The following is a 25,432-nucleotide window of genomic DNA, read 5'->3' on the forward strand; positions in this document are numbered from 1 at the left end:
CTTTCAACCGTCAGGAAGACCACTTTTCGATAGGGTAAGTCCTTTACGCGGTATAACCGGAAAACCGAAAAAGCGCCCCTTTCGGGGGCCCCACCACTTAAGCAAAACTCCGTCGAAGTCGAAAACCTAGGAGAGTCTTTATGGGCAACTAATGAAGCCATTAAAGCACTAAAATCTTTAGTAGGAATTATTTCCGATTTAATTCATTTTTGTGTTTAATTCTACTGGCCTATTAGTAAACACAAAACTTGTTAGATACTTATTACTAAAGGCAGTGTATTAGTCAACTTAAAACGATACCCAACAACATACCACGGGACTATTCCCACCTCTCGTTCCCACCGCTGCAACTCCTGTGTAGCCAGGATCTACAGCTTGACCGCCAATAAAACCCAACCAGTGAAGGACAAGTTCGTCCCGGGGGAAAGTTAAACTGTCATTGGACCCACAACGAAATTAATCAGAAGAACATAATAGAAGTTCCAACCACATACCAGCAGTGATAAGTTTCATAATACATTTTTCTGCATTCATGATTGTGTCGTAGCAACTAAAGCACAGTGTTTGGCCATTTGTGAAACCAGACGCTTCATCGCCATTTTTTTTAATTTTCAATATTGATGAAGATTGACCTGAAATCAAAAATAATCATTTTACTTCATTTTTATAGCTTCTCTCTCCTCCTCTCAAACAATTAGAGCCCTTTTCCACGACAATCTTCCCAGTTTTGAGGGATCCAGTAAAGCAGGATCCAAAACTGGACTGATACGGTTAAGTACGATCCCTTTCCGGGTTGATAAATGTGCGACGACCTTTGTTAAACTGTCATTGGACCCGCAAAGAAGTTAATCAGAAGAACATAATAAATATCTCTACAAATACAAAAAATTACAGGGCCCTAAAGTTGTGCGCCATTTTGATCGGTGTAAAGCCTGGTCCGTGAGCACGTAGAATCCCGTCCAATGACCCCAAGCTACCCATCCTTATCGCTCGCGCGTAATTATATTGCTGTCACGACTGTGCGACGCGCGCCCGCAGTGAGTGTGCGAGCGCGACAGCAACATAATTACGTGCGAGCGACAAGGATGGGCAGCTTGGGGTCATTGGACGGGATTCTACGTGCTCACGGACCAGGCTTTAGGTAGTCACGACACTCACGACAGTCATTCGGAGTACAAACAGTAATTACCCCTGGTCCAGTGCTGTTGACAGATCCAATTGCTTATATTTATCAAACTAGCGTTTTACAATGTTAAAGGATAGATCTTTATTACTAAAAGTGAAATTAAACTGTCCTCTTCAGTTTTGTATTGATTATCCACGTCGAAAGTTAACATAAAATCTTCGCGCGAAAATTTCCGCAAGTCAATTCCATGTTTATGTGGCCAAGACAAATTTCAAGTCAATATTAATAATAAAAATGTGCTCAAATGATAAAAAGTTTTGAATAAGGTTATAGTAAAAATAAAAAACTTTTCATTAAAAATTAAAAGTATCAGCTATATCGTCTAACAACACGTATGTCAAGGCTCACAACTTAAATAGCGCCCTACGTAATATGACGTTTCAAGTCCCTCACTTTTCTTGCGCTTGCTTATTTATCTAGGCTTTATCATTAATCTATATGAACACAATAAAAACTTCCTATTATTCAAATCAAACCTACATAAATGGCTTCCTAATTACGCTTGTAAAACTTACTTTTTGTGAATACGAGAAAATTTGCACAAACACTAAAAAATATGAGACACTTCATGTTAATAATGTTCACAATAATAATTCTATGTGATATTATATAACATACAGCTTTTGGGTCGTGTAAGGAAATAAATGTTGTTCTGACGCATAGTGTCGATGGGGCGACCATAATATGCAATGCATTAGGACCTCTGTGGTCTAGTGGTAAGACCACCTGCTTCAGACGCACAGGTCCCGGGTTCGATTCCTAGTGGGGGCAGACTTTTCTGTTCGGTTTGTTTGGTGGTAGGGCTTGTTCTAAGTCCGCCTAGCTACCACCATCTTACCTAAGTCTGTCGCCATAACAACAATGTTAACAGCATTGTTGTGTTTGGCAGTTAGAGGATAGATAGCCAGTTCCTACGTGATTGAGGATTCCGGGTGAAGGTCGCGTCCACCTTCGGCCTGATCGTCACTTACCGTCAGGTGAGATACAGGCAAAGAGCTTCCTCGTTGTGGATAAAAAGGCATCTACTTAGCATTGTAGGTAAATGACTTTTTTTGCGTGGGCAGGCCTCCTACTAGGTGGACCGACGATCTGGTAAAGGTCGCAGGAAGAGCCTGGATGCGGGCAGCGCAGGACCGTGCACCGTGGAAAACCTTGGTGGAGGCCTTTGTCCAGCAGTGGACGTCATTTGGCTGAAACGAACAAACGAACGACTTTTTTTGGTCGTAATGTCTATTTTACAAACATCTTATTTCTTCGACACGCTGCTATAATCTACGACGTCGACAAAAGAAAGAGTTTATCCGAAAAAACACAGAAAGCGTGGTTACAACAATATACAGGGTGTTAGGTAAATGGGTATATGAGCCGACACTAGCCCATGTTAACATGGGCATATAAATGGTATGGTGAAGTCAGAAAATTGATATCTTCATTTTAATTATTTTAATTTTCATACAAATCGGATTTTATAAAATTTATTTTGTATGAGAATTTAAAAAACGAAAATGATGATATCAAATTTCTGACTTCACCATACCATTTATATGCCCATGTTAACATGGGCTAGTGTCGGCTCATATACCCATTTACCTAACACCCTGTATAACACATTGTTGTGGTTAAAACTCAATAATTTACCTCCTGAATTTAAAAAGGAAAATCGATGGATATAATTATCTAGTAATACCGACCTTCCTGTTAAAATTGTTGATGTGAAACGACCATGGCACAGTGGACTTCTAAACTATTATTATAAACATACAAACCCGGGGCTGGGTCCCAAAAAATACTTGCCACAGCCGTGAATAAACCAACTTAAGTTAAAAATCACACCCTGTATTTTTATTGCATCGATCGTTAGGGTTAAGTTTATAAGGATGAAATCTCTCTAAAAACTTGATAAATCAAATGAAAAGAATCTTAGATTATTTTTCTTCTTCTTTTCGTGTCGACAACAAACCTACACAGTGTCAGCCCAAAACTCCGCCACAAAAGTGGCGTTGTCAGTAGCACTCATCAAATCCTCCTGAGTGCAGTTGCTTGGGCACTCAGGGCATGACATTAGGTGCCTCATCGACTGGGGAACAAAACCGCACCTGCACTCCATGCTCAAGCCATCCAAGAATCCCCACCTGGCCAGATTGTCCTTACTACGATTACTCCTTAGATTATCCTTACTTAGATTATTTTTAATTAGGTATTTACAGTACGACTAGCACGAAAAACTTATTATGAGAAATGGTTGCACGAAACTTATTTTGAGAATCAAAATTGTCACGTTATCGTTTAATTCGAAGGTTGAGTATCGAATTTTGTCGAATACGCAAACGATTCGAAGACTATACAGGGTGACTATTCGACCCACGACAACTCAACCCACTCATTATTTTTTCCTTACTCAACCCAATTTTGTTCCTTACTCTACCCACAACAAATTTTTAATTTTATGTTCCTTATTCACCCCAAAAATATTCCTAGGTCAACCCATTTTAAAACTACTTAAAAAATATAAGATTTTAAAATATATTTCTTTAAATAAAAATATATTTCTTAGAAATTTAAGCTCAGTTAACTTTTGTGTTAAGATCGTTCTATTACATAAAACTGCAGGAATTCTGATACAATAATATATTTGAAAAACGTTTTTCACAAAAATCAAAATCAAAATCAAAAATATTTATTCAGTTTAGACCACAAGTGGCACTTATGAACGTCAATAGAGAATAACCAAAAGGACATAAATCAAATAATGACTAATTAGAATCTACTATAAATCCACTTTAAATCTACCTACTATAAATCAAACGACTGTGATTTTTTATTAAATCAGTATAACCAAGCGATGGCGTATAATTTTTTCCCTAGACACTTGTTCATGAATGTACAAATGTTTCAAATAATATAATTATGTATAATAATTGCAATATAGTTTCGATTACACTGTTTGAGTGTGGTTTGAGCTACATTTATGAAATTTTGAATTGTGAAGGGGTCAAAATTAGCTTGAAATGGTTTTTAAAATACTACACACAACTGTTTAAATCATAATTATATTTAAAATCGGTTCAGTAGATCCCGAGATTACCCCTTCCTTACAATTAAACAAATATACAAACACACAAACTTTACCTCTTTATAATATTAACTAGTATAGATTTAAATAAATACGGTAGGTATAACACTGACCTGCATAGGCATGCCCGAACGTGGAAAATATTATTATAATTCCCAAATAAGTGAACATAACTGGAACTTTACAGTCCATTGTTAGGTAACAACACACTTCACTGGAAGGCGATGATTGTATGAGTAATTATATTATTATGTATTTAGCCCTACAACAGCTACTCAGTACTGTGGCCATGGTTTATTGTTAGGATAGGATTAAGAAACTTTTTATCTTGAGAGCGAATCCGTCAATACAACCCGTATCTCTAGCATGAATAACTTTCGTCTTCGAATCGTTTGTCTATTCGACAAAATTCGATACTCAACCTTCGAATTAAACGATAACGTGACAATTTTGATTCTCAAAACAAGTTTCGTGCAACCATTTCTGGCGCTGTTGAAGTTTTCGTACTAAATCTTATGATGGCGATTCGAACTCGAAAGTTTTTCGTGCTAGCCGTACCGATCGAGTTACTGCGCACCTGGCTGCCGTGACGTCACATCGACGCTCTAAGACTGACACCACAGTAGATATAATGTACTGTGCTGACACGGCGAACGCGGGGAGGTGTGCGGGTGAGTGCGAGGGAGAGTAATATTTCTACAACTCGATTGGGTTGTAGAAATATTTATCTGTGGCGGGAACACGAGCGGTACGGTGAAATTTCAGCGGTGCGGCGCCGCAAAGCGCTGTGTGTTCCGGCTCAAAATATTGTCCTAAAGACATTCGGCCGCTTCTTTTATACAGGGTGGAATTTTTTAATGCCACCTGAAGGGAAAGTACTATTAATACTGTAGAAAGAGAATTTTACTGAAAGAAAACATTCCTTTATTTATGAAAAGAAAGAGAAATGCATTCAAAGATTTCCGAAAAAAATCGGAAATTCAAACCATAACAGACAATTTTCTGTACCTACATAATTAAAATAATTTAAGATTTCATGGTTTTCCTTTCATTTGATTTATCAAGTTGTTAGAGAGATTTCATCCTTATACTTAACCCTAACGATCGATGCATTTTTATTGTGTTTTTTTAACAGATTCTAGTTGGTTCGATTCCAGGGTGTGGCAAGCATTTTTTTCGAAATCTTTGAATGCAGTTCTATTTCTTTTAAAAAATAAAGGAATGTTTTCATTGAGGAAAATTTTCTATCTGCAATATTAAGAGTACTTTCCCTCCAGGTGGCATTACAAAATTCCACCCTGTATACGGGTATTATCCGCATATCGTGCTAAATCGTGGTCGTACGAAACACAATGTGGTATTGTGGAGAACGAAATAAAGTGATAATTAATTTATTATTATAAATTATTATCTTCAGTAAACCCAACATTTTGTTTCCTTAAAGCGTATTATTGATACCTAATACTCGTAATAATGTAATTTCAATATAATCTGCTGTCTTTGGGAATTGGCTTCGGCATTTTCTTTACAAGCTTTTGCCCTCCGCTTCACCCGCATGCATTTATAAGTTAGGTACTAGCTTTTTTACATACATACATTCATCGTGTATACCCACATATTGTATACACTCGAAAAATATAACCCTCTTTCTGGTGCAGTCGGGTAATAAAAGGAAAATAACTAATTCGTTCAGGGACACAGGATTGCGATGTAGTTATTGTTCAGGAATTATTATTAAAATATTTAGTTACCGACCGAATATTCGTTTACCTACTTTTTGGGCCATTTTTGTACATAAATGGACATTCGGCTATATTTTCGTTTTCTGCCATAAACCAGCCGAAGCTTCGGCCAAGCCGAATATCAGAAATACGTGGATACGAAGATATCCGAACGTTATAGGTGACGTTTAACGTTCGGATATCTTCGGAGTGAATGCGGGTGCACTCATGGTACCAAAAACATAGTGAAATTTATTCACAGTTGATGGACAGATTTGGCTTAGGACTGATTGTAGCAACCCGGTCTAAATACTTTTCGTGAAATTCAGCCCCGCCTCGCGGTTGACAGCGTGGCGAGAGGTTATACCATAGGTGATACGGTGTTGATCCCTTTTCAGGTTGATAAGTGTGTTATGACCTTTAGTTACTTTTCATTATAAAAAAAAATCACAGCCGTTTTCAAGCAATTTATAATTAAAAAAAAAAGGTTTTACAAAAATAATTATACACTATTAGGCGGTTATCACACTGCGCCGCGCTCCGCCACGGAGCGCGGGACGACAGATTTAATTATTGTATGCAAGTACCTCAGTTTGTATAGAAAACACGCGCGGCACTTCACACTGACAACGCGTCCGCGCGCGGGTTTTTTTTATATGAAATCACGCGCTCCGCGGCGGAGCGCGGCGCAGTGTGATAACCGCCTTAAACAGTTTTAAATCATTTATCACTTTTTAAAGCGCATTGTAAACACAGGGTGTCATAAAATAAGTTTTGTGAATATGTATTTAATAACTAATAATATTTTATGTTTAGAAAAGTTTAACAGCGGAATCTGGTGCCAAACTAAGCTTAGCTTGTACTTGTACTACGGGCATTAGGCCCGGTTCCCACCAAGGCGGAGCGGAGCGCAGAATTTTTTAAATAACCAATCAAAAATTATTCAGGAAACCAGGAAATTACATTCTTTCGGTTTCTACCCTCCGCTCCGCTTCAGCAGAAATATATCGAGCGGAGAGGAGATGAGTCGTTCGGAGCATTTTTCTATATAATTTGACAGTGGCGGAGGTGCGGTGCGGAGCTGTGCGGAGTGTGTTGTCCCTTCATAGACAGCAATAATATGACAGGTGATAGCTATGCACTAAAGGTAGTACGCTAAAAGTAGCCAGATTTAACAATTTATATTAATTTAATTTTTTAACATTTGTGAAACTTAAAATTATTTACAATACTGTGGAAACATAACTTACTAAAATATTAAATCGCAACTTATTGATAGAAAATAGTTGTGATGATTTGTATTTTTTGTATTTAAAACGAAATGCGTACTCAGAGGGCTAGACTGAGTAACATTAATGACAATAACGACACAAGACAACGCCGGATCGAAACGAATCCGCAATTACATCTGTCGCGTTTGTAACTTTGTCTAAGGAGCTCAGCTTTGTAACCAAGGTGAGCTAACCTACGTTAAAACATTAAGCTGAGTATAGACTAAAGCCCGGTCTGTGAGCACGTAGAATTTTGTCCAATGACCCCAAGCTACCCATCCTTATCCCTCGCGCGTAATTAAATTGCTGTCGCGACTGTGCGACAGGCAGCAGCAGTGAGTGTGCGAGCGCGACAGCAACATAATTACGCGCGAGCGATAAGGATGGGTAGCTTGAGGTCATTGAACAAAATTCTACGTGTGCTCGCAGACCAGACTATAGATAGAGCATTTACTTTTAACAGAACATCAAGCCGCTCTATGAAATGTCTAATATCGCACCCAACGAACCAAACGTCATTTATGTTACCTATTTTGTACTCGCAAGAACGTAACATTACATAGAAATGTTCTAGTCTACACTCACCTTTAGACGATAGATATAAATATCATTGTACATAATATCGCCCATTTGCGACGACACTGTGACATCTCGACATATACGATTTTTTGTTTTACCGAAATTCTGAACCGCGATCTTGCGTTCTTTTATCTCCAAAAACAGGGTATTTGTTACTCCAAAAACAACAATACTATGAGAGAAAGAGACAAAATATTACGTTATAGCGCTGGCTCGTTCGGCGATCTAGTTGGCTTCGACACTGTGACGGATTACTAATGTTTGGCCAAAAAACGTTTCCCAAATTATCACATCGCAAACAACGTTTCGCAAATTTTCATTTGGCAAATTCTCATTTGGCAAAGCAACTTATTGCAAACTTTTAATTCGCAAATGTTTTTTTTGGCATATTATTGTTTAGCAAATTATTGTTTGGCAAAGTATGGTTTGCCAAATGTTTCATTAGGCAAAAATATTTCACGATAAACTATTTACAAAATAATTTGATTGGTGCATAGAATGGTATACAAATTAGCTTGTGGTTATTATTTTGTTTAGTGGGGAGTTAATATAAAATTTGTTCTACATTAATTTCCTTATTTCATTCTTTGTATCGAAATTTCCAAATGATTCAATAACAATAGAGGTGATTCTAGCGCTCGGCGGCCGCTGCCGCGGCACGCTTCGCTCGCCTTCGCGCATTAAGGGTCACTGTTCTAACCTAACCTAACCTACTATTTTCTGCAATACCTACTTTTTGCAACCATACTATTTTCTGCAATGTTTTACATAAAATTATTATGAAAACCATGATCATGTGCCTTATGCTTTGATTTGTGGGTAACAGTGGGTAAGTATGTGAAGTGTCAATGTGACCAAACAAATTATTTGGAATATAATATTTGGCAACATAAAACATTTGCTATATAAACATTTGCCAAGTAAAATTTGGCCAAATGATAATTTGACCAAATGAATTAGTTGCGAAAAGTACAGTTGCTAAAAGTTCATTTGGGAAATGAAACTTTGGCGATAAGTTGTTTGCGAAGTGAAATTTGGCGAAAAGTAATTTGGCCAAACGGAAGGATACCCACTGTGACAGTTCAGTTGCCACCTGCGCTTTGAGATGTGAGGTGCTCTTCGTTTTTAAGAAAAACGTGACATCTCGAGGATACCGCGGTATTGATGACAAAGGTAAGTTTTTAAAATATTTTTATTTTATTCGACAATGTGGCACGTCATACTTATCACAGTGTTCTTCTAAAACAAAAAGCAAAGTAAAAGATAAATTATTTATATGTCACGTTATTCTTGTAAGAAAATCGAAGTATCATCGGGACATCTTAACTAGTAACGTTGTAGATGATGAAAATTTTTCCTATATTGGAAATATGTTGTAGGTCATTTGTTGATGTTCTGTTATTGCAGAATACATGTTATTGAAATTGAATGGTATATCTACTTGTCACGTTGTATACGCTAAACAGTAATACTAAACTCCAGATATCATTACAGATGGGGACTAGCAATGCAAAAAAGCAAAGGTTAACATTTGTGGCGATGCACTGCCTGAAGGAATTCCACAACCTAATCCGACAACATGACTAACAGCGCTATGCGAGCGCTGTGAAAGGGTCTCTTTGAGCTACAATAACGTCGGAACTAATATGAGTAGATATAGACTGATAAACATACATTCGTTTTGAAGAATAGTTCAAATACTAGAAATACAGTGCAAATAAAACATACTTATACGATTGTCTGTTTTTACAGACACAACAAGCAAAATATTTTATATTATCATACAATAGCCTTAGATTAGCTTAATCTAAGACGATAGCTAACAAAATTATCTATTAGTAGAAGTATGCTAGAATAGCAATGCGTTGGATGACCCCAGATATATATTTATTTATTATTATGTAATTATTCAATGTCACTTAGCTGTATTGGCTATGTTTTGCTTTCTGCAAAAAAGGTATTTTAATGTTTTAATATAATTACAGATCATCAGCAATTGATGGAATTTTATCGCATCTTGCCCAAATTTACTTTGGCGGGCGCAACATTGTTTTGTATAATAATATTGCAATAGGTATAACTATTGCAGAAAAACTACGCCAATAAAATGGCTACATTATTTATAAAATAATAGTGGTTGTTATTTTTCACTATTAATACATTATTTAAATGTCTTTTATAAATTTAATTTTAAATAAGTATAAAAAATTAAAAGACCCTAAAAGATACCAAAATGTCGCTTTTTTGCCATTTTATGCGCCGGAGACGGCGATTTTTGCGTTGATAGTTTTAGGATTAAATTGTCATAACTAGTCTGTTAAAAAACATCTATTTACTAACCTAGTAGGTACCTACATTTTTTTTTCTGCATACATACATACATACATACTTAGTACAGTTTCTCTTACTGTGTTTTTTTGTAGTAGTTTACGAGGTTTTACTTTTGAGAGTTTTTCGTTTATTTTGATAAGTATTAGGTTTTAGAATAAGAAAACTTAATGTGAACTTAAATATTGTATGTATACAACTGTCTGTCTACTTAGATAATATTTTTATAAGTGAAATTTAACATGGCAAAGCGAAATAAATATTCGCCTGTTCCAATAATTACCTCATTTTTACTGATTGTAATGTTAGTAAAATAAAAAAAAATTGTTCAAGATCAACGTTTTATCTAAATAATGACTTATATAAATATATTTTTTATATCATCTACAACGTGACAACTGAACTTGCCATCTTCAAAATATTATTTTTTACTAGAATAACGTGATAAGTTGTCTCTTTTTTTTTCAATCGCTATAATTTCATCAATTTAGACGCAAAGTTATGACTAACTATAAATATTTAAATTCATTAATAGTTAATCTTTAAACGTTTCATACACAATTAGGTAATCCTAACCTTATTTTAAGAGTTATGGTCATTCAAAAGTTTAAAAGTCGATTTCTGTAAAACCACTGTTTTTGATATATCACAGTGTCGTCGCAAATGGACGATATACAAATAATAAATAATATCACATTAAAATTTGATGACATTAAAATGATGAAAACAAGAATATTTTACAATACACCCTGTATATTAAACTAAAGGTCTAAAAAATAATTACATCATTATTGTTAATAATAAAATTTAAAAAAATAATTTCACAGTTAGATTATTTTATTTACATAACATTTAGTAAGTATTATTTATTACCTATGTCAATTTATTATAATAAACAGATAAAAAATATTTTTGTAATATTGTTTCATTGCTTTATCTGAATATTCATGTATTTTTCTATTTAAATAAATATTTATATCCATTTTTTGTAACACTTAAGGACCATAGACATACTACTTTTAGCAACGGCCATTTTGCAATCTACCTACAGTTTGACCGCCAATAAAAACCCAACCAGTGTAGGTCAAGTTTGTCCCGAGGGAAAGTTTAACTGTCATTGGACCCGCAACGAAATTAATCAGAAGAACATAGGAGGAGTTTGAAATTAAGGTTCGACTTCCCTCCGTTGCAAAGCGGATGACAGGTGACAAACAAAGGTTTTAAGAAAATTAATATGCAACACGGACAATAAATTGAGGGGACCCATGGATGAGCTCCCTGCCAATAATATTTTTCACGAAATCACTTAAAAGCACGATGCCAAATGTACATAGTCAGAAAAATATTTCGAAATTTGTATAGTACTACATATAAGTGCTTAAGTACCTAAATTTATTGTAAAATACAGGTATAGTCTGGTCTGTGAGCACGTAGAATTTTGTCCAATGACCCCTAGCTACCCATCCTTATCGCTCGCGCGTAATTATGTTGCTATCGCGCTCGCACACTCATTGCGGGTGCCAGTCGCACAGTCGCGACAAAAATATAATTAATTACGCGCGAGCGATAAGGATGGGTAGCTAGGGGTCATTGGACAAAATTCTACGTGTTCACGGACTGGGCTTTAGTTAGTAGAATCCTTGTTTATTTTATATTTTCTAGTATTCTACAATTTATTAAAATATATCAAAATATTTTACAAGACATCTCTAAAGGTTGATTTACACATATGGAGTCATACTGACACAGTATCGTCACAGCGGTATACGAGTTTTAATATTAACGTTCACGCGAACATCCCGTTTGCAGTGTCCCGCAAAAGTGTGTGTTCACACGACAGTCCAGTTTTGCGGGATCCGGCAATACTGGATTGTCGCGGGAAAGGGCCTTTATAGTTTTACACCCGTATTCACAAACGGTGCTTGCTTAAGTGAAGCAGCAACGCAATGGTAAGTCAAACGCATGCGTCGAATAGAGCTCTGCGATTGGTTCGTGTGTCCGCCACTCAAGTATTGTTTTTCAATAGTTTTTGGGACCCTGTGCGTCCACGCGCACTGTGAGACCTCATAATGTTTGTGAATACAGGTGTGATATTTCTGGATAGGGGGCCCCTGAATTTGGGGGCCACGTGCACGCCTCGGCCCTTGAATATCTAATAATATCTAATATCAGTGCCGAGGCGAAGAAAAGCGGCAAGACCCGGAGCGAGATCAAGCGGGAAGCTCAAGACCGAACGCGATGGAGGACTGTTGTGGACGCCCTCTGCCCCATCTAGGGGACATAGGACCTTAAGTCAAATAAGTCAATATCAGTGCCACGTGAAAGCACAATGACATATCAGCAAGTACACTGACGCGACTAAAAGGTTTCCAATCATGATGGGGAACCCTACTTTGAGGTATTGGACGAACGTGAACCGGTAGCCATGTTGCTCGGCCACTCCTGCGCAAACAACGTTCGCACTAGCGCCAATGAGGGTGCCATTACCTGAAATAGAAAAATAAAATCATTATAATGACAGGAAAATATATAAAAACTCATAAAACTCATTTATTTCTGTAAATAGGCTTTAAAAAAGCACTTTTACACGTCCCAGTATTAACCCTACCACTGCTTCAGGACAATAAACGGGCCAGTGCTGAGAAGAAGCAGCGCAAGAAACTCAGTCACTATTGTCAGCCTCTTTTTCAAAAGTTTACAGGCTTTAAAAATACAAGTTATAAATATTTATGCGAGCTAGGCAGTTACGCATCCCAAACATTTTTATCTTATAAATAATTAATCATCGACTTTATAGTAGCCCTTTGTCATTAAGGTGCTTTTAATATGTGCTTCTACAACAGTTTATGGTAATTTATTAAAGAACAAATAAACAAATCAAAAAATCTATACATAGGCATTTTAGCACCAAAAAGGCGACTCAGCATAAAGGACGTAGCACACTTATCAATCTGGAAACGGATCGTAACCATATCAACTCGAGGCCGTCAGTATTCTTTGTATGAAATTCGCAGTTGATAGAGGCGATACGGTGTTGATCTCTTTCCATAACTTTACATAGAAACTTTCACGAGCGAATAGTACCTACCTATTGTAAAAAATATTCGTTATGGAAAGTAGATAAAATACGCGTGTATGTAAACGAAACGGGCCTCAACTCTGAGACAAGCTAAATTACACCATATTGTTGAGGACATTGAGTAGACATTTTATAAATACCTTCGCGAAGAAAACTTTCTGTACGTAGTACATACATTTATTATTCCGTGGTAATGCCTCCAAGCGACAAGGTGGACCGACGACCGCATAAAGGTAGAAGGAAGGCGCTGGATGCAGGCCGTTACCCGTTAGTATTAATCATTGGAGGCCTATGTTTGAATAAAATATAATATACAGGGTGTTGATTTCAATACCCGCCATATTTAGGGAGTTGATTAAGTAGCTTATTCTGATCACGAATCAGCAAAAAAACTGACTTCAATTTTTTTTTAAATTATATTTTAAATATCTTCGAATTCCATAATCGACCACTACAGTGCAGAATAGTCCCCCAACGCAAACGGCGCGCGGCGCTCACCCGGTGACCCGGGGCAAGCGCTGCGCCCCCCGTCCCGCGCCCCACTACCCGCGCTCGCCCATGAGTCAGTCAACTATCAGCCACAATCAACTGTGAGTTCAAAGACGACTACTGGACGGAGCTTAATCCAAATCTACCCTAAAAATGTAATGAGTAAATTAGTTACTTACACCTTATCACGTTACGAGTTTATTTTTTGTTCTAAAAACTAATTAATTAAGTAGGTCTTTAATAAAAAAACCTTTTACACGAATTTGCTTCCTTCCGCAAAATAAAAAATTTTACAGAACCTACATTTAAAAAAAAATTAAACCATGCTTTTATGTGTGTGATAAGCTTGTACCTAGTTACTTATCATTCAAAAGTACTGTAAAGTAAACAGATGACAATAATGCTCTTTCATACAGGTTCGTTATTCCTTACATTTCTAGCTCTCTACCTTAATAACTTTTACGTCTTTACGATAGTAATTATTAAAATAAAACTTAACTTACCGCAAACTGAACACCTAGAAGTAACACACTGGCAAACTCTTGTTCCTTCACTTTCGATAGGAGATAAGACAAGATTTTGTTTTTAAACTCGATTGATTTCAGTATCTAAACAAAATTTCTATCATTTAGCACTTCTTTCATTTAAATACAATAATACCGCCGCACGGAAAACATACTTCGCTCATCTTCGTGTTTCGGGCGTCATCGGCGCTCAATCGTGGATCATCGATTTTCTCCATTCATCAGTCCTATTTTGCTTCCCACGTCGAGAGGCTGCGCGCACGCTCCGCGAAATCTAGCTCGTATTTAGAATTCCTAGTACTCAATCGCTATTTCTTTATTTCTTGCCTTGTAACATCAACTTTTCTCTTCCTCTCTGCTTGATAAATGTTTTCTAGTACATAAACTTCTTACTACCGTTACCGTGTTCTATCTCTGTAAAAATTTATTTTAAAATAATAACGTAATTTAATTTCTATCGGCGTTTAATTTAAATTCCCTGAACGACTGTTAGGCTGTTAGTTAGGTTCAGGTTAAACTTCCATTCTTCATAACTTACATAAAATAATTCATCATCATGTTCGTGATTATTTTAAATGAACTTAATTTCATTACTTACACGAAATAACTATCAAAATGTATTGATATTCTTATCGTTTTAATAATAACGATTGAGCTAACTACTACAAATCATTTGCATTTGAGTATTTTGGAAGCTTGCTATAAGAGCATTAATTATGATAGGACTGATCTTTAGTTAACAAAGATCTTCGGTCATCGAATGTGCTTTTCTAATTGCAAATTTGCGATTTTTGATTGTTTTCTCGTGCGGTTTTGAGTAGTTAGTGTGTGAACGTGTGATAGTGAGTGTGGTAATAGTGAGTGAGTGTTAGGAATATGCCTAACCATACGTACAGTGCTCGTGAGTAGATACGTAAACATGGTTTACTGTTACGGGAGGGCACGTGGAAACGCATCTGAAGTCGCATCGGTAAGTACCTAGCTCTAGCTCTAAAAGGACATTCCTTTTTAATGTAGGAAGTGAATAATCTGGTAATTTTGTGTAGAAAATACCTACTCCCGCCGTCGCGGTAGGTAGTGGCGGAAAGCGCTCCAATACACTCACACACACATAGGAAACAGCAAACTAATTTAAAACGAACTTTAACTTTAGTTAGTCAAAGAAAAATACCTATTTACACTACCAACTTTACGTATCCTTCAGTAGACTATCCAACACGATAAGCGAGCGATCCGCGTAGCTCGATGGGTGCCCGTGCCACAGTAAACGTATTGCATTATTGCGAGCCATAGTACAGTTGATGTTGCACGGAAAATATTCGCTAAAAATTCCACTTTCGTTTGTAATTTATTTTTTGGTGGATAATGCGTTTATGTAAGTCATAATATATCACCTAAATAAATATGGCGAGTATTGAAATCAACACCCTGTATATTGTAAAATCTCCTATTTTACTACCTGACGTTCTCCTGACATCAACAACCCGGTTACCATCGCAACCGCCGTAGCCTATACCCGGCGCAAAGAGTTTTGCTTACCGCTACACTACCCCCCCACGAAGAAAGATAGCCCACGGCAAAAAAAAAACTAACTAAAAAAAAACTTGGATCCACCATAAGAAAGAAAAAGAAAAAAAACTTATGAAACTGCGGGGACTTTAAACCTCACCCTACGGCCTGACCGAGTGGTATAAGCCTTCGTGATTGGTAGAGGAGGCACAATTGCGGCGGGTTGTGATGAATGAGGCGATGACGGTGGTGACGAAGATGGAGATGCTACAGACACCCGCGTGGATGACGCAATCGCAGATGGATCGACATCAATGAAAGCGGGCTTAACCCTATCCAAGCTTACAGAAACATTCCTCGTGCCGACATCAAGACTTATCGTTTTATCACCCCTTTTAAGTACCTTATGCGGACCAGAATATGGGCATTTTTTTTTTTTTTTTTTTTAAAAGCCCCAAAGTAAGCAACTTAATGCTTGTGTTATGGGTGCTAGCTTAACGGATATACTACTTATATACTTTTTTTTTTAAATACATACATATTATACATAGTAACACCCAGACCCTCATATATTTCAAAGCAGGTCTGTTTGGAATATCATCCCTAAGGAACACATGGCTAGTCGTTGCCAGATCTTGTGATACAAATGTCTTCGGTTGACCGTGACGTACAGGTGAGCAAGGTTTCAGATCAGCCACATATTTCCGCAATTGTGCGACATAAGATTTAATATCTTCAACACGATCAGTCTCGGCATGCGAAACAAACTCCCCTGGTAAACGCAGTGGTTCCCCATACACCAATTCTGCCGCAGAAGTCTGTAAGTCCTCTTTCAACGCAGAACGCATACCTAATAAAACAACTGGAAGGCTATTGCACCAGGAATCGCCGTGACACATGAGAGCTGACTTTAGCTGTCGATGCATTCTCTCAACTAGGCCATTAGCACAGGGGTGGTCCTAGTAGTGCGTATTCGATCTGCTGAGCAAAACCGCATCAAATCTTGGAAGAGAGCAGACTCAAACTGCCTCCCCTGGTCAGTTGTTACGACAGACGGAACACCGAAACGAGCAATCCACTCCCTAGTAAGAGTTTTAGCAACTACCTCGGCCGTTATGTTACTGATGGGCCAGGCCTCCGGCCAGCGCGTAAATCGATCAACGGCAGTAAGGCAGTACTGGAACCCTCTGCTAGGTGGAAGTGGGCCAATAATGTCAACGTGGATATGCTTGAACCGGCCGGAAGGAAGATCAAAGTCGCCAACAGGTGTTCGGGTATGTCTGCTAATCTTGCTACGTTGACACTTGATGCAGGAACGAGCCCAATTCCGACAGTCCTTCTTCATACCAGGCCACACGTAACGTTCAGCCATCAGACGTGTAGATGCCCTTACGCCAGGATGACCTAAACCATGAAGCATCAAAAAACGCGCCTTACGAAAGTCAGGTGGCAAATAAGGCCTAGGCTTCCCAATTGAAGTATCGCATATAATCGGAACATCAGCGCCAGGAATATTCACTTTTTCAAGCTTCAGTGAAGAATTCGCTTCAAGTTCCGGAAGCTCTTCGTCAACAGATTGAGCCTTGGCTAATGCCACGTAATCACTTTCCAAATTAACGGCATCTACACGCGACAAAGCATCAGCCACTACGTTTTCCTCCCCTTTCACATGCACAACATCAGTTGTGAACTGTGAAATGAAGGACAGTTGGTTTAATTGCACAGGGGGTAACTTTTCACGCCGCTGTGCAAATGCGTAGATGAGTGGCTTATGGTCTGTGTAAATTTTTACGTGTTGCGTCTCTAACACGTGTCGAAAGTGTTGAACCGCTTCATAAACAGCTAGCAATTCTCTATAATAGGCCGGCCACTCACTTTGTCGGGCAGTGAGCTTTTTGCTAAAGAAAGCTAAAGGCTGCCACGTACCGTGAACCTGCTGTTGGAGACAAGCTCCCACCTGTACAGATGACGCATCAGTAAACAGGCCTAAACGAGCATTGCAAACCGGATACACAAGCAATGTTGCGTTCTGCAGATGTTCTTTGCATTTCTCAAAGGCTAGTTTGAGTTCCAGTGTCCAAGGAACGGGGTTAGCGCCCTTAAGTTTGGTATTAGCTAGAACATTAATCAGAGGAGCTTGAAATGCAGCAGCTTGTGGAATGAAACGGCAGTAAAAATTTATCATGCCCAAGAAACGACGAAGACCTTGTACCGTCAATGGCAAAGGATAATCTCTTAAGGCCTCAATACGTTTTAATGGAGGGCGAATACCTTCTTTGGACACCTGATAACCTAGAAAGGTTACCTCAGGCGCACCAAACACACATTTAGACGTGTTGATAACCACACCATAATCAACAAGACGACGAAACAGGGTACGAAGATGCTGCGCATGCTGGACTGCATCCTTGGAGTACACAAGGATGTCATCAACATAAGGGAAGCAAAAATCGAGTCCTTTCACGACCTCGTCAATAAAACGCTGAAACGTTTGTCCAGCATTACGCAAACCAAAGGTCATGAAAGGAAACTCGAATAACCCAAAAGGAGTGGTTATGGCCGTCTTGCAAATATCTGCCTCGTTCACTGGAATTTGCTGGTACGCTTTCACCAGGTCTATAGTTGAAAATATAGTAGATCCTGATAGCGTGTTAGCAAAATCAGCAATGTGCCTCACAGGATATCGATCAGGCACCGTCCTGGCATTTAAAGCGCGAAAATCCCCACAAGGACGCCAACCATTTTCTCCTTTGCGCGCCATATGAAGAGGAGAAGACCACGGACTGCTTGAAGGACGTGCTGTCCCGCAGGCAACCATGTCATCAAACTCTCTTTTTGCCTCTAACAGCTTCTCCGGAGCTAGACGGCGTGGGCGACTCGAAACCGGAGGGCCTTCAGTTGTGATAATGTGGTGAACTGTAGAGTGTTTGACAACTCGCGGTAAGCCAGGTGGCTTAGTCAGATCTGGAAACTCGAGCAAAATCTCGGAAAATGGTGACTGATTAATGGACACCGCTCTAATACTGGCCTGTGAAGTCTTATCCACTGAAACAGCAGTCGAGCAATTAGTAGTTCCGTCTATTAGTCGTTTATTACGAAGGTCTGGTAATAGACTGTAATGCGCCAAGAAATCAGATCCAATTATTGGTATGCTGACGTCGGCAATTACAAAGTTCCAATGAAAGACCCGGCGTAACCCTAGATTAAGGCGTAGAGTCACTGTGCCATAGGTCCTGATTGAAATCAAAATCAATCAAAATCAAAATTTTCTTTATTTGTTTGGACTAATTAAATTAGTACTTGCAAATCGTCAAATGCTCTTAAGGAGCCTATACATGTCTCATTCTTTTTTTGCCCTACCAGCGCTTCGAGACAAACATTTGGCAAGTGCTGAGAAGAAGCGCCGCAACAAACTCAGTCACCACTGTCTGCCGGTTTAAAAATATAAAAAAGTAGGAAGTTACAATACATTCAGAAGCAAGTTACTTACCACGCGCTCCCGTTGATAGAAGACGCCCATCTAGCACGAGACCGCGTGGCAGTTTTGAAAATATTTATTTAGTGCCGTGCTAATTTCTAGGTTAATTATTGCGTTTTGATACATATTATATATTTTATGTCAGGTATATCTTTCCTTGACCAGTCCCCGAAGGCAGCGCCTGTTCACAGACATGACGTGTGAACCAGCCATCGCTTCACTCGACCATATTATAGGGAATGTAACGACCCGCCTCACACGCCACTACCCCAGAGACATTTTAGTGAGCATGACAAGTCTAAGATATCCTTCTGGCTAAGTGCCAGATATAAAACTATTTAGGAGACAAGACAAGAAAACTCTAGAGAGAAAAGCAAGGCACCATAACAAAACCGTGTGGTAGTTTTAAATAAATTGTATATATTTATATTTAGTGCCGTGCCACTGTCTAGCTTGATTGTTAATTGTTATGTTAAAAAAAATAAGGTAGGTATATCTTGTCTTGACCAGTCCCCGAAGGCAGCGCCTGTTCACAGACATGACGTGTGAACCAGCCATCGCTTCACTCGACCATATTGTAGGGAATGTAGCGACCCGCCTCACACGCCACTACCCCAAAGACATTTTAGTGAGCATGACAAGTCCAAGATATCCTTCTGACTAAGTGCCAGATATAAAACTATTTAGTAGACAAGGTACGAAAACTCCAGACAGAAAAGCAAGGCACCATAATATAATAGAGAGAGATGGCAACTAATGTATCTATACAATTAATTAGGTACATTGTGAGAGCCTGAGAGACTTATTTCCAAGGTAATTTATTATTAAGGTAATCAATTGTAGTGTAATAAGCTTTTTTTAGTAAGTGTTCTTTAACTATACTTTTAAATTTATTAATGGGTAGTTTTTTATAGTCTTCAGGAACTTTGTTATAATAGTGAATACTCTGTCCCATAAAAGTACCATAATACTTTTTGAAGTCTAAGATTAGGTATAGCTAATTTATTTTTGTTTCTCGTATTAAAGTTGTGAACGTCGCTATTTTTCAAGTATTTATTTATATTTTGGTGAACAAATATAATACAATTTAAGATGTATTGTGAGGCGGCCGTAAGAATACCAATTTCTTTAAACTTCTCCCTAAGGGATGCTCTTGGTTTCAATTTATAAATGGACCTAATAGCTCTTTTTTGTAGGATGAATATAGTTTCAAAATCAGCTGCCTTTCCCCATAGTAAGATTCCATATGATAGCAGGCTATGAAAGTAACTGAAGTAAACTAAGCGAGCAGTTGGAATATCAGTTAGAGATCTTATTTTCTTAATTGCAAAAGCAGCTGAGCTAAGCCTACTTGCTAGAGCTGTTATATGGGGTCCCCACTGAAGTTTAGAGTCCAGTGTAAGTCCCAAAAATACCGTCGTATCCACAAGCTCAATTGTATCATTATTCAATATTATTTGGGTATCAACAGATTTTACGTTGGGCAGAGTGAATTTAATACATTTTGTTTTTTTAGCATTGAGCTGCAGATTGTTTGCGGTGAACCAACTTAGAACTCTTGATAGTACATCATTTACATCGTCAAAGTTAGCCTTGTTTCTATTAATATTAAAAATCAGAGATGTGTCGTCGGCAAATAATACGATTTCACAGGAGTTCTTTACAAATGATGGAAGATCATTTATATAGATGAGAAATAATAATGGACCCAGAATGGACCCTTGAGGAACTCCCATTTTTACGGGTGACCCACATGAAATAGTTCCGTTTATATCTACTCTTTGAATCCTGCCACTGAGATACGATAGAATCAATGAAAGTGCTGAATCCCTGACTCCGTAATATTCTAGTTTTCGAATTAGCGTTTGATGTTCAACACAATCGAAAGCCTTTGATAGGTCGCAAAACACCCCTAAGGCATTATGAGAATCCTCCCAAGCCCCAAAAATATGTTTGAGGAGAGCAGCACCAGCGTCGGTAGTGGAACGACCCTTAGTAAAACCATACTGTTCACTATGAAAAAGTTTATTTAAAGTGAAATAGATCGTAAGCTGTTCTTGTATAATTTTCTCAAAAATTTTACTTAAAGCTGGTAAGATTGAAATTGGCCTAAAATTACCAGGGTCGAGCCTGCTGCCAGACTTAAAGAGCGGCAGAACTTTGCTATGCTTCATAAGGTCCGGGAAGACCCCCTTATCCACACAGTTATTAAATATAATCGCCAACTGTGGGGCAATGATGTGGATAATATGCTTGACTACCTTCACAGAGATTCCCCATAGGTCAGTAGTATTTTTTACATTTAGCATATTAAAAGCTTTTATAATATCCAAAGGAGTGATATGTTTAAAGGTAAGTTGTGAGTTACAGGGAGCTACATGATCTTTAAGGATTAATTCAGCCTCAGTAGATGAGGAGTTCAAGTTTGCAGTGGTAACAAGTGGTATGTTAGAGAAGAATTTATCAAAAGCGTCTGCTACTTCTTTGTCCGTATTAATTGAACAATCATCTATTTTGAGAGCAAATTCACTGTCACGCGGCTTAGTTTTGCCAGTTTCATGATTTATTACATTCCATGTCTCTTTTATTTTATTATTGGCGTTGTTTATTTTATCTCGTATATACAGAGATTTAGCCAAGAAGCAAACTTTTTTAAACATTTTAGAATATTTTTTGACATGGTCTTTAAAAGATAAACTATTATTGTACCTTTTCATACCGTATAACTCATATAATGTATTTCTACTCTTGTGTATACCTATAGTTGCCCAGTCACTAAATTTCGAACGTTCCTTTGGTTGAATTTTTTTTGCAGTAAAGACTTTCTTGTACTCATTTTTGATGCAGTCAAAGAGATTACTGTAAAGTGCCTCTGGGTCACCCTCGGTGTATGGGACAAGATGCACTTTATTACTTAAATTATTCTTGAAATTTTCTAATCGACCACTTGTAATAGGTGTACAAATAATTAGTTTTTGAGTATTATCATTATTTAGAGTGGTACATTTTAATGAAACTATTTGGCCACAATGATCAGAAGTTAACTTGTTAATAATTGATTTTCTTTCGGGAACACAATTACAAAAGATGTTATCTAAACAGGTAGCCGTTGTATCTGTTATTCTTGTCGGCTCCATGAATTGGCCATGTAAATCAAAAGATTTAAAAAGAGTTAGCAATCTCATACTCATGGATGAGCTTTCCATCAAGTTAACGTTAAAGTCACCACAAACTAAGATTTTTTTATTTTTGTTGCTGACCTTATTAAGGGCATCTTCCATAACCGCCTCAAATACATTAAAGTCACCAGAAGGTGGTCGATACACGCATAATACAATATATCTCTCAAGCTCCACACAAGAAATTTCAATAACTCGCTCAACCGAAAGTCCTACTACGTCATGTCGTCCCTTGCATTTTAGATTATTATTAATAAATATTACAGATCCACCGTGAATAGCAGATTTTCGAAAAAAAGCACTAGATAATTGATACCCATCAATATGAAAGGAAGCTTCTGCCTTTTTTAGCCAATGTTCAGTGATACACATGACATTTACATTATGGCTTTTTAAAAATAATTCTAATTCTAGATCTTTGCCGGCCAAACCCTGGATATTTTGGTGAACAATATTAAACATGGAAGGGCTGGCCTTTGTCTGGTGTTTTAGTTTAAACTACTAGTACTAGTAGGCACTATTACATTATTACTGCTAGTATTTTTTATACTATTGTCATGATTAAAAATACAATTAATATTGTATGCTAACAAAGTAGCTAATTGTGATCTTAAATTATGAGGCAGGTGTAAAGAGCTGCCAGTCAATTGTTTATCAATAAATTTATTTGTGTCAAAAAACACAAATTTGTCACTATGTCGTTGACATAAATTAAATATTTGAGTATTCAGTAAGTGAATACTGTTATTCCTCTCCTTTGAATAATTTCTACAGAAGGGCAAGGCACACAAAATTACTTTTTTAACATCAAGATGGCAGAGAGAAGAGAAGTGGTGAATAACATTTCTTTTGTTAACACTCTGTGAACTTCCTAATACAAGAACTAGTATAGATTCCCTATTCAAGTTACTTTGTTGTAGGCTATTCATAATCTGGTCAAAAGAAGCATCTGGCATACAATTATTCAAAACATTGCAGTCAATTTTTTTGTGTAACAGTGGCCCATAACCTATCCCTAGACTGTCTGATAGTATAACGACATTTCTAGATGGTTTTGACAATGATGGCTTAAGGCAAACATGTGGTTGATGCTTTTTTGGCAATTTACATGATGTACTTAATTGCAAAAGATTATTTGCAGCCAGGATATGTTCTTTGATTTGTTCCTGGGCAGAGTGGTATTTAGAAGATAGAAGTTCTAAAGACTTATGTAAATCACCAATATCAGCCTCCAGCCGCTCAATGTCAGAGGCATGATTTGACCTACTTTCCACTAATTTATCATGATAAATTTCTAAAGAATCAATTAAATCTAAGCGTTTTTTCCTCAGTGAGATATTTTTATAAAAGACTGCTTGCTTCTTTATTAATTTTTTAGTTTTTGTAATATACCTATTGATTTTGATATACTTTTTTAACTTGTTCTTGCTTGAAAATTCAAATCTCTGGTCTCTAGACCCAAGATGGCCAGTTTTACAGGACAAGTTCATGTCTGAAGCCGCTTCGTGACCTCCGGGGCTCCCAATCAGTTCATCGTACAAACTGAGTGTGTGTGTGAACTCCTGTTGTTTTTTGTCATCTTCGAGATGCATAATGGTCTTGTTGGCATCCCGCAGCTCTGCCTCCAATTCATGATTGCGAGTCAGGGCCTGCTCGTAGACATTACTGCACCGGTCAAATGTGCTGATGGTGTGTAGCAGGCTATCCCGGTGCTCGGAGACTTCCTGGTAGCGAGTGTGCAATTCAGCCAAATCTTTCTTGAGATGAGTGTTTTTGTTTATAATACTCTGGATATCTTCTTCACTCTCATCTCTCTCCCTGATAAGCTGATTACAGGTTTCTTGACTCAATTTGAGTTCTTCAAGTGCCCTCTTGAGTTTTAATTCTGTATTTTGTGCGGCTGCCTTGCGGGTAAGCATGATGTGAAAATTCACCTCCGCTGAAAATTATCAAAGAAGGGTGTACAATACAAGTTATAAAATATAACTTAGTTTTGAAATAATCTAATCTACCAGGGCTATATTAATTAAAAATATTTCTAGTTTGATAATCATAAAATATGAAGATTTTGAATCAATTACTAAATTATTTTAGTTTGAGGGTAATTAGTTATCTAATTTAAATTTCAATAATGTGTGTTATGATTTCCCTGGGATAGAACAAATTACAGGCAAAGTCTTATAATAGCCAAATGTAAAAGGTAAAAGTAATAAAGTTTTAAAGGTGTTAAAATGTTGTGACAGTTGGTTTCAATATCACTTTGCTCTTGTTCAATTTCAAGTAAAATTTAATTATGAACAACGTTATATGCAATGATTTCCTCGAATTAGAGGTGTGTCAGATATAATCTTATTAAACAACTAAAAAGGACCTATTAATTTATGCAGTCTAGACTTTGTTTACAAGTTGAGGTTAGGCTCAATTACTATTAGATATTTTATTATTTGAGACACTAGGCTCAGTATTAGAAATATAGTCCTAATTAACACTTAACTTAATTCTAAATAAGGATTATGAAAACAATACTCCCCTGTTTTAATTAATTGTTGTGTTGACGATTTTTCAAAATCGTCATGTCATGTCACTGGCCGGCCGGTAAATTTTTCCTTCAATAGTTCGTTGCAGTTATGGGTTGAATGCTTGATTTTTGTGGTAATTTCACTAAACTAAGTTGTAATGTGTTGATTTACAATTATTTACACTTGAAAAATACAATTAAATATTAAAATTAATGTAAAATAGATAAGAGCTGTCCTAACTACGTTTGACAGCCAGGGTGGCCAGCCGAAAAAAAAAAAAAAAAGCTTGAGCTCCTATTAGCTGCACCTAACACATAATCTGAAGAGGAATGAGTTCCTCTTAGAAGACGACGCGGAAAGCAGCAGAGGTCAGAACCAGTATCGATCAAAAAACGACGCTTAGATGACACATCAGTAACAAATAACCGGCGGCCGGGCTCTAGACAGTCAGATGCCGCCATCAATGACTGCCTGTCTAGTTTTTTGCTTTATTGACA

General features: G+C 37.5%; 2 protein-coding genes across 15 annotated transcripts in view; one reads left to right on the forward strand and one right to left on the reverse strand.

Moving 5' to 3' along the window:
* The window catches only part of LOC135085657 (uncharacterized), a 150,294-nt gene extending 145,812 nt beyond the window's left edge, over positions 1-4,482 (reverse strand). For 10 of the 12 annotated variants that reach the window (XM_063980428.1, XM_063980432.1, XM_063980429.1 and 7 more), the window contains exons 1-2: positions 4,373-4,482; positions 495-632 (exon numbers count right to left, since the gene is read on the reverse strand). In XM_063980428.1, the coding sequence (XP_063836498.1) occupies positions 495-632; positions 4,373-4,451 (217 nt within the window). In that variant the 5' untranslated portion in view covers positions 4,452-4,482. Of the gene's footprint in view, positions 1-494; positions 633-1,701; positions 1,786-4,372 lie in introns of those variants that run through there. The other 2 variants (XM_063980426.1, XM_063980431.1) reach the window with 2 other exon arrangements.
* Positions 1-25,432, forward strand: part of LOC135085659 (uncharacterized) — a 354,394-nt gene that overhangs the window by 210,440 nt on the left and 118,522 nt on the right. The window lies entirely within an intron of this gene.

Source organism: Ostrinia nubilalis, chromosome 29 (assembly GCF_963855985.1).
Source record: "Ostrinia nubilalis chromosome 29, ilOstNubi1.1, whole genome shotgun sequence".
NCBI lineage: Eukaryota > Metazoa > Arthropoda > Insecta > Lepidoptera > Crambidae > Ostrinia > Ostrinia nubilalis.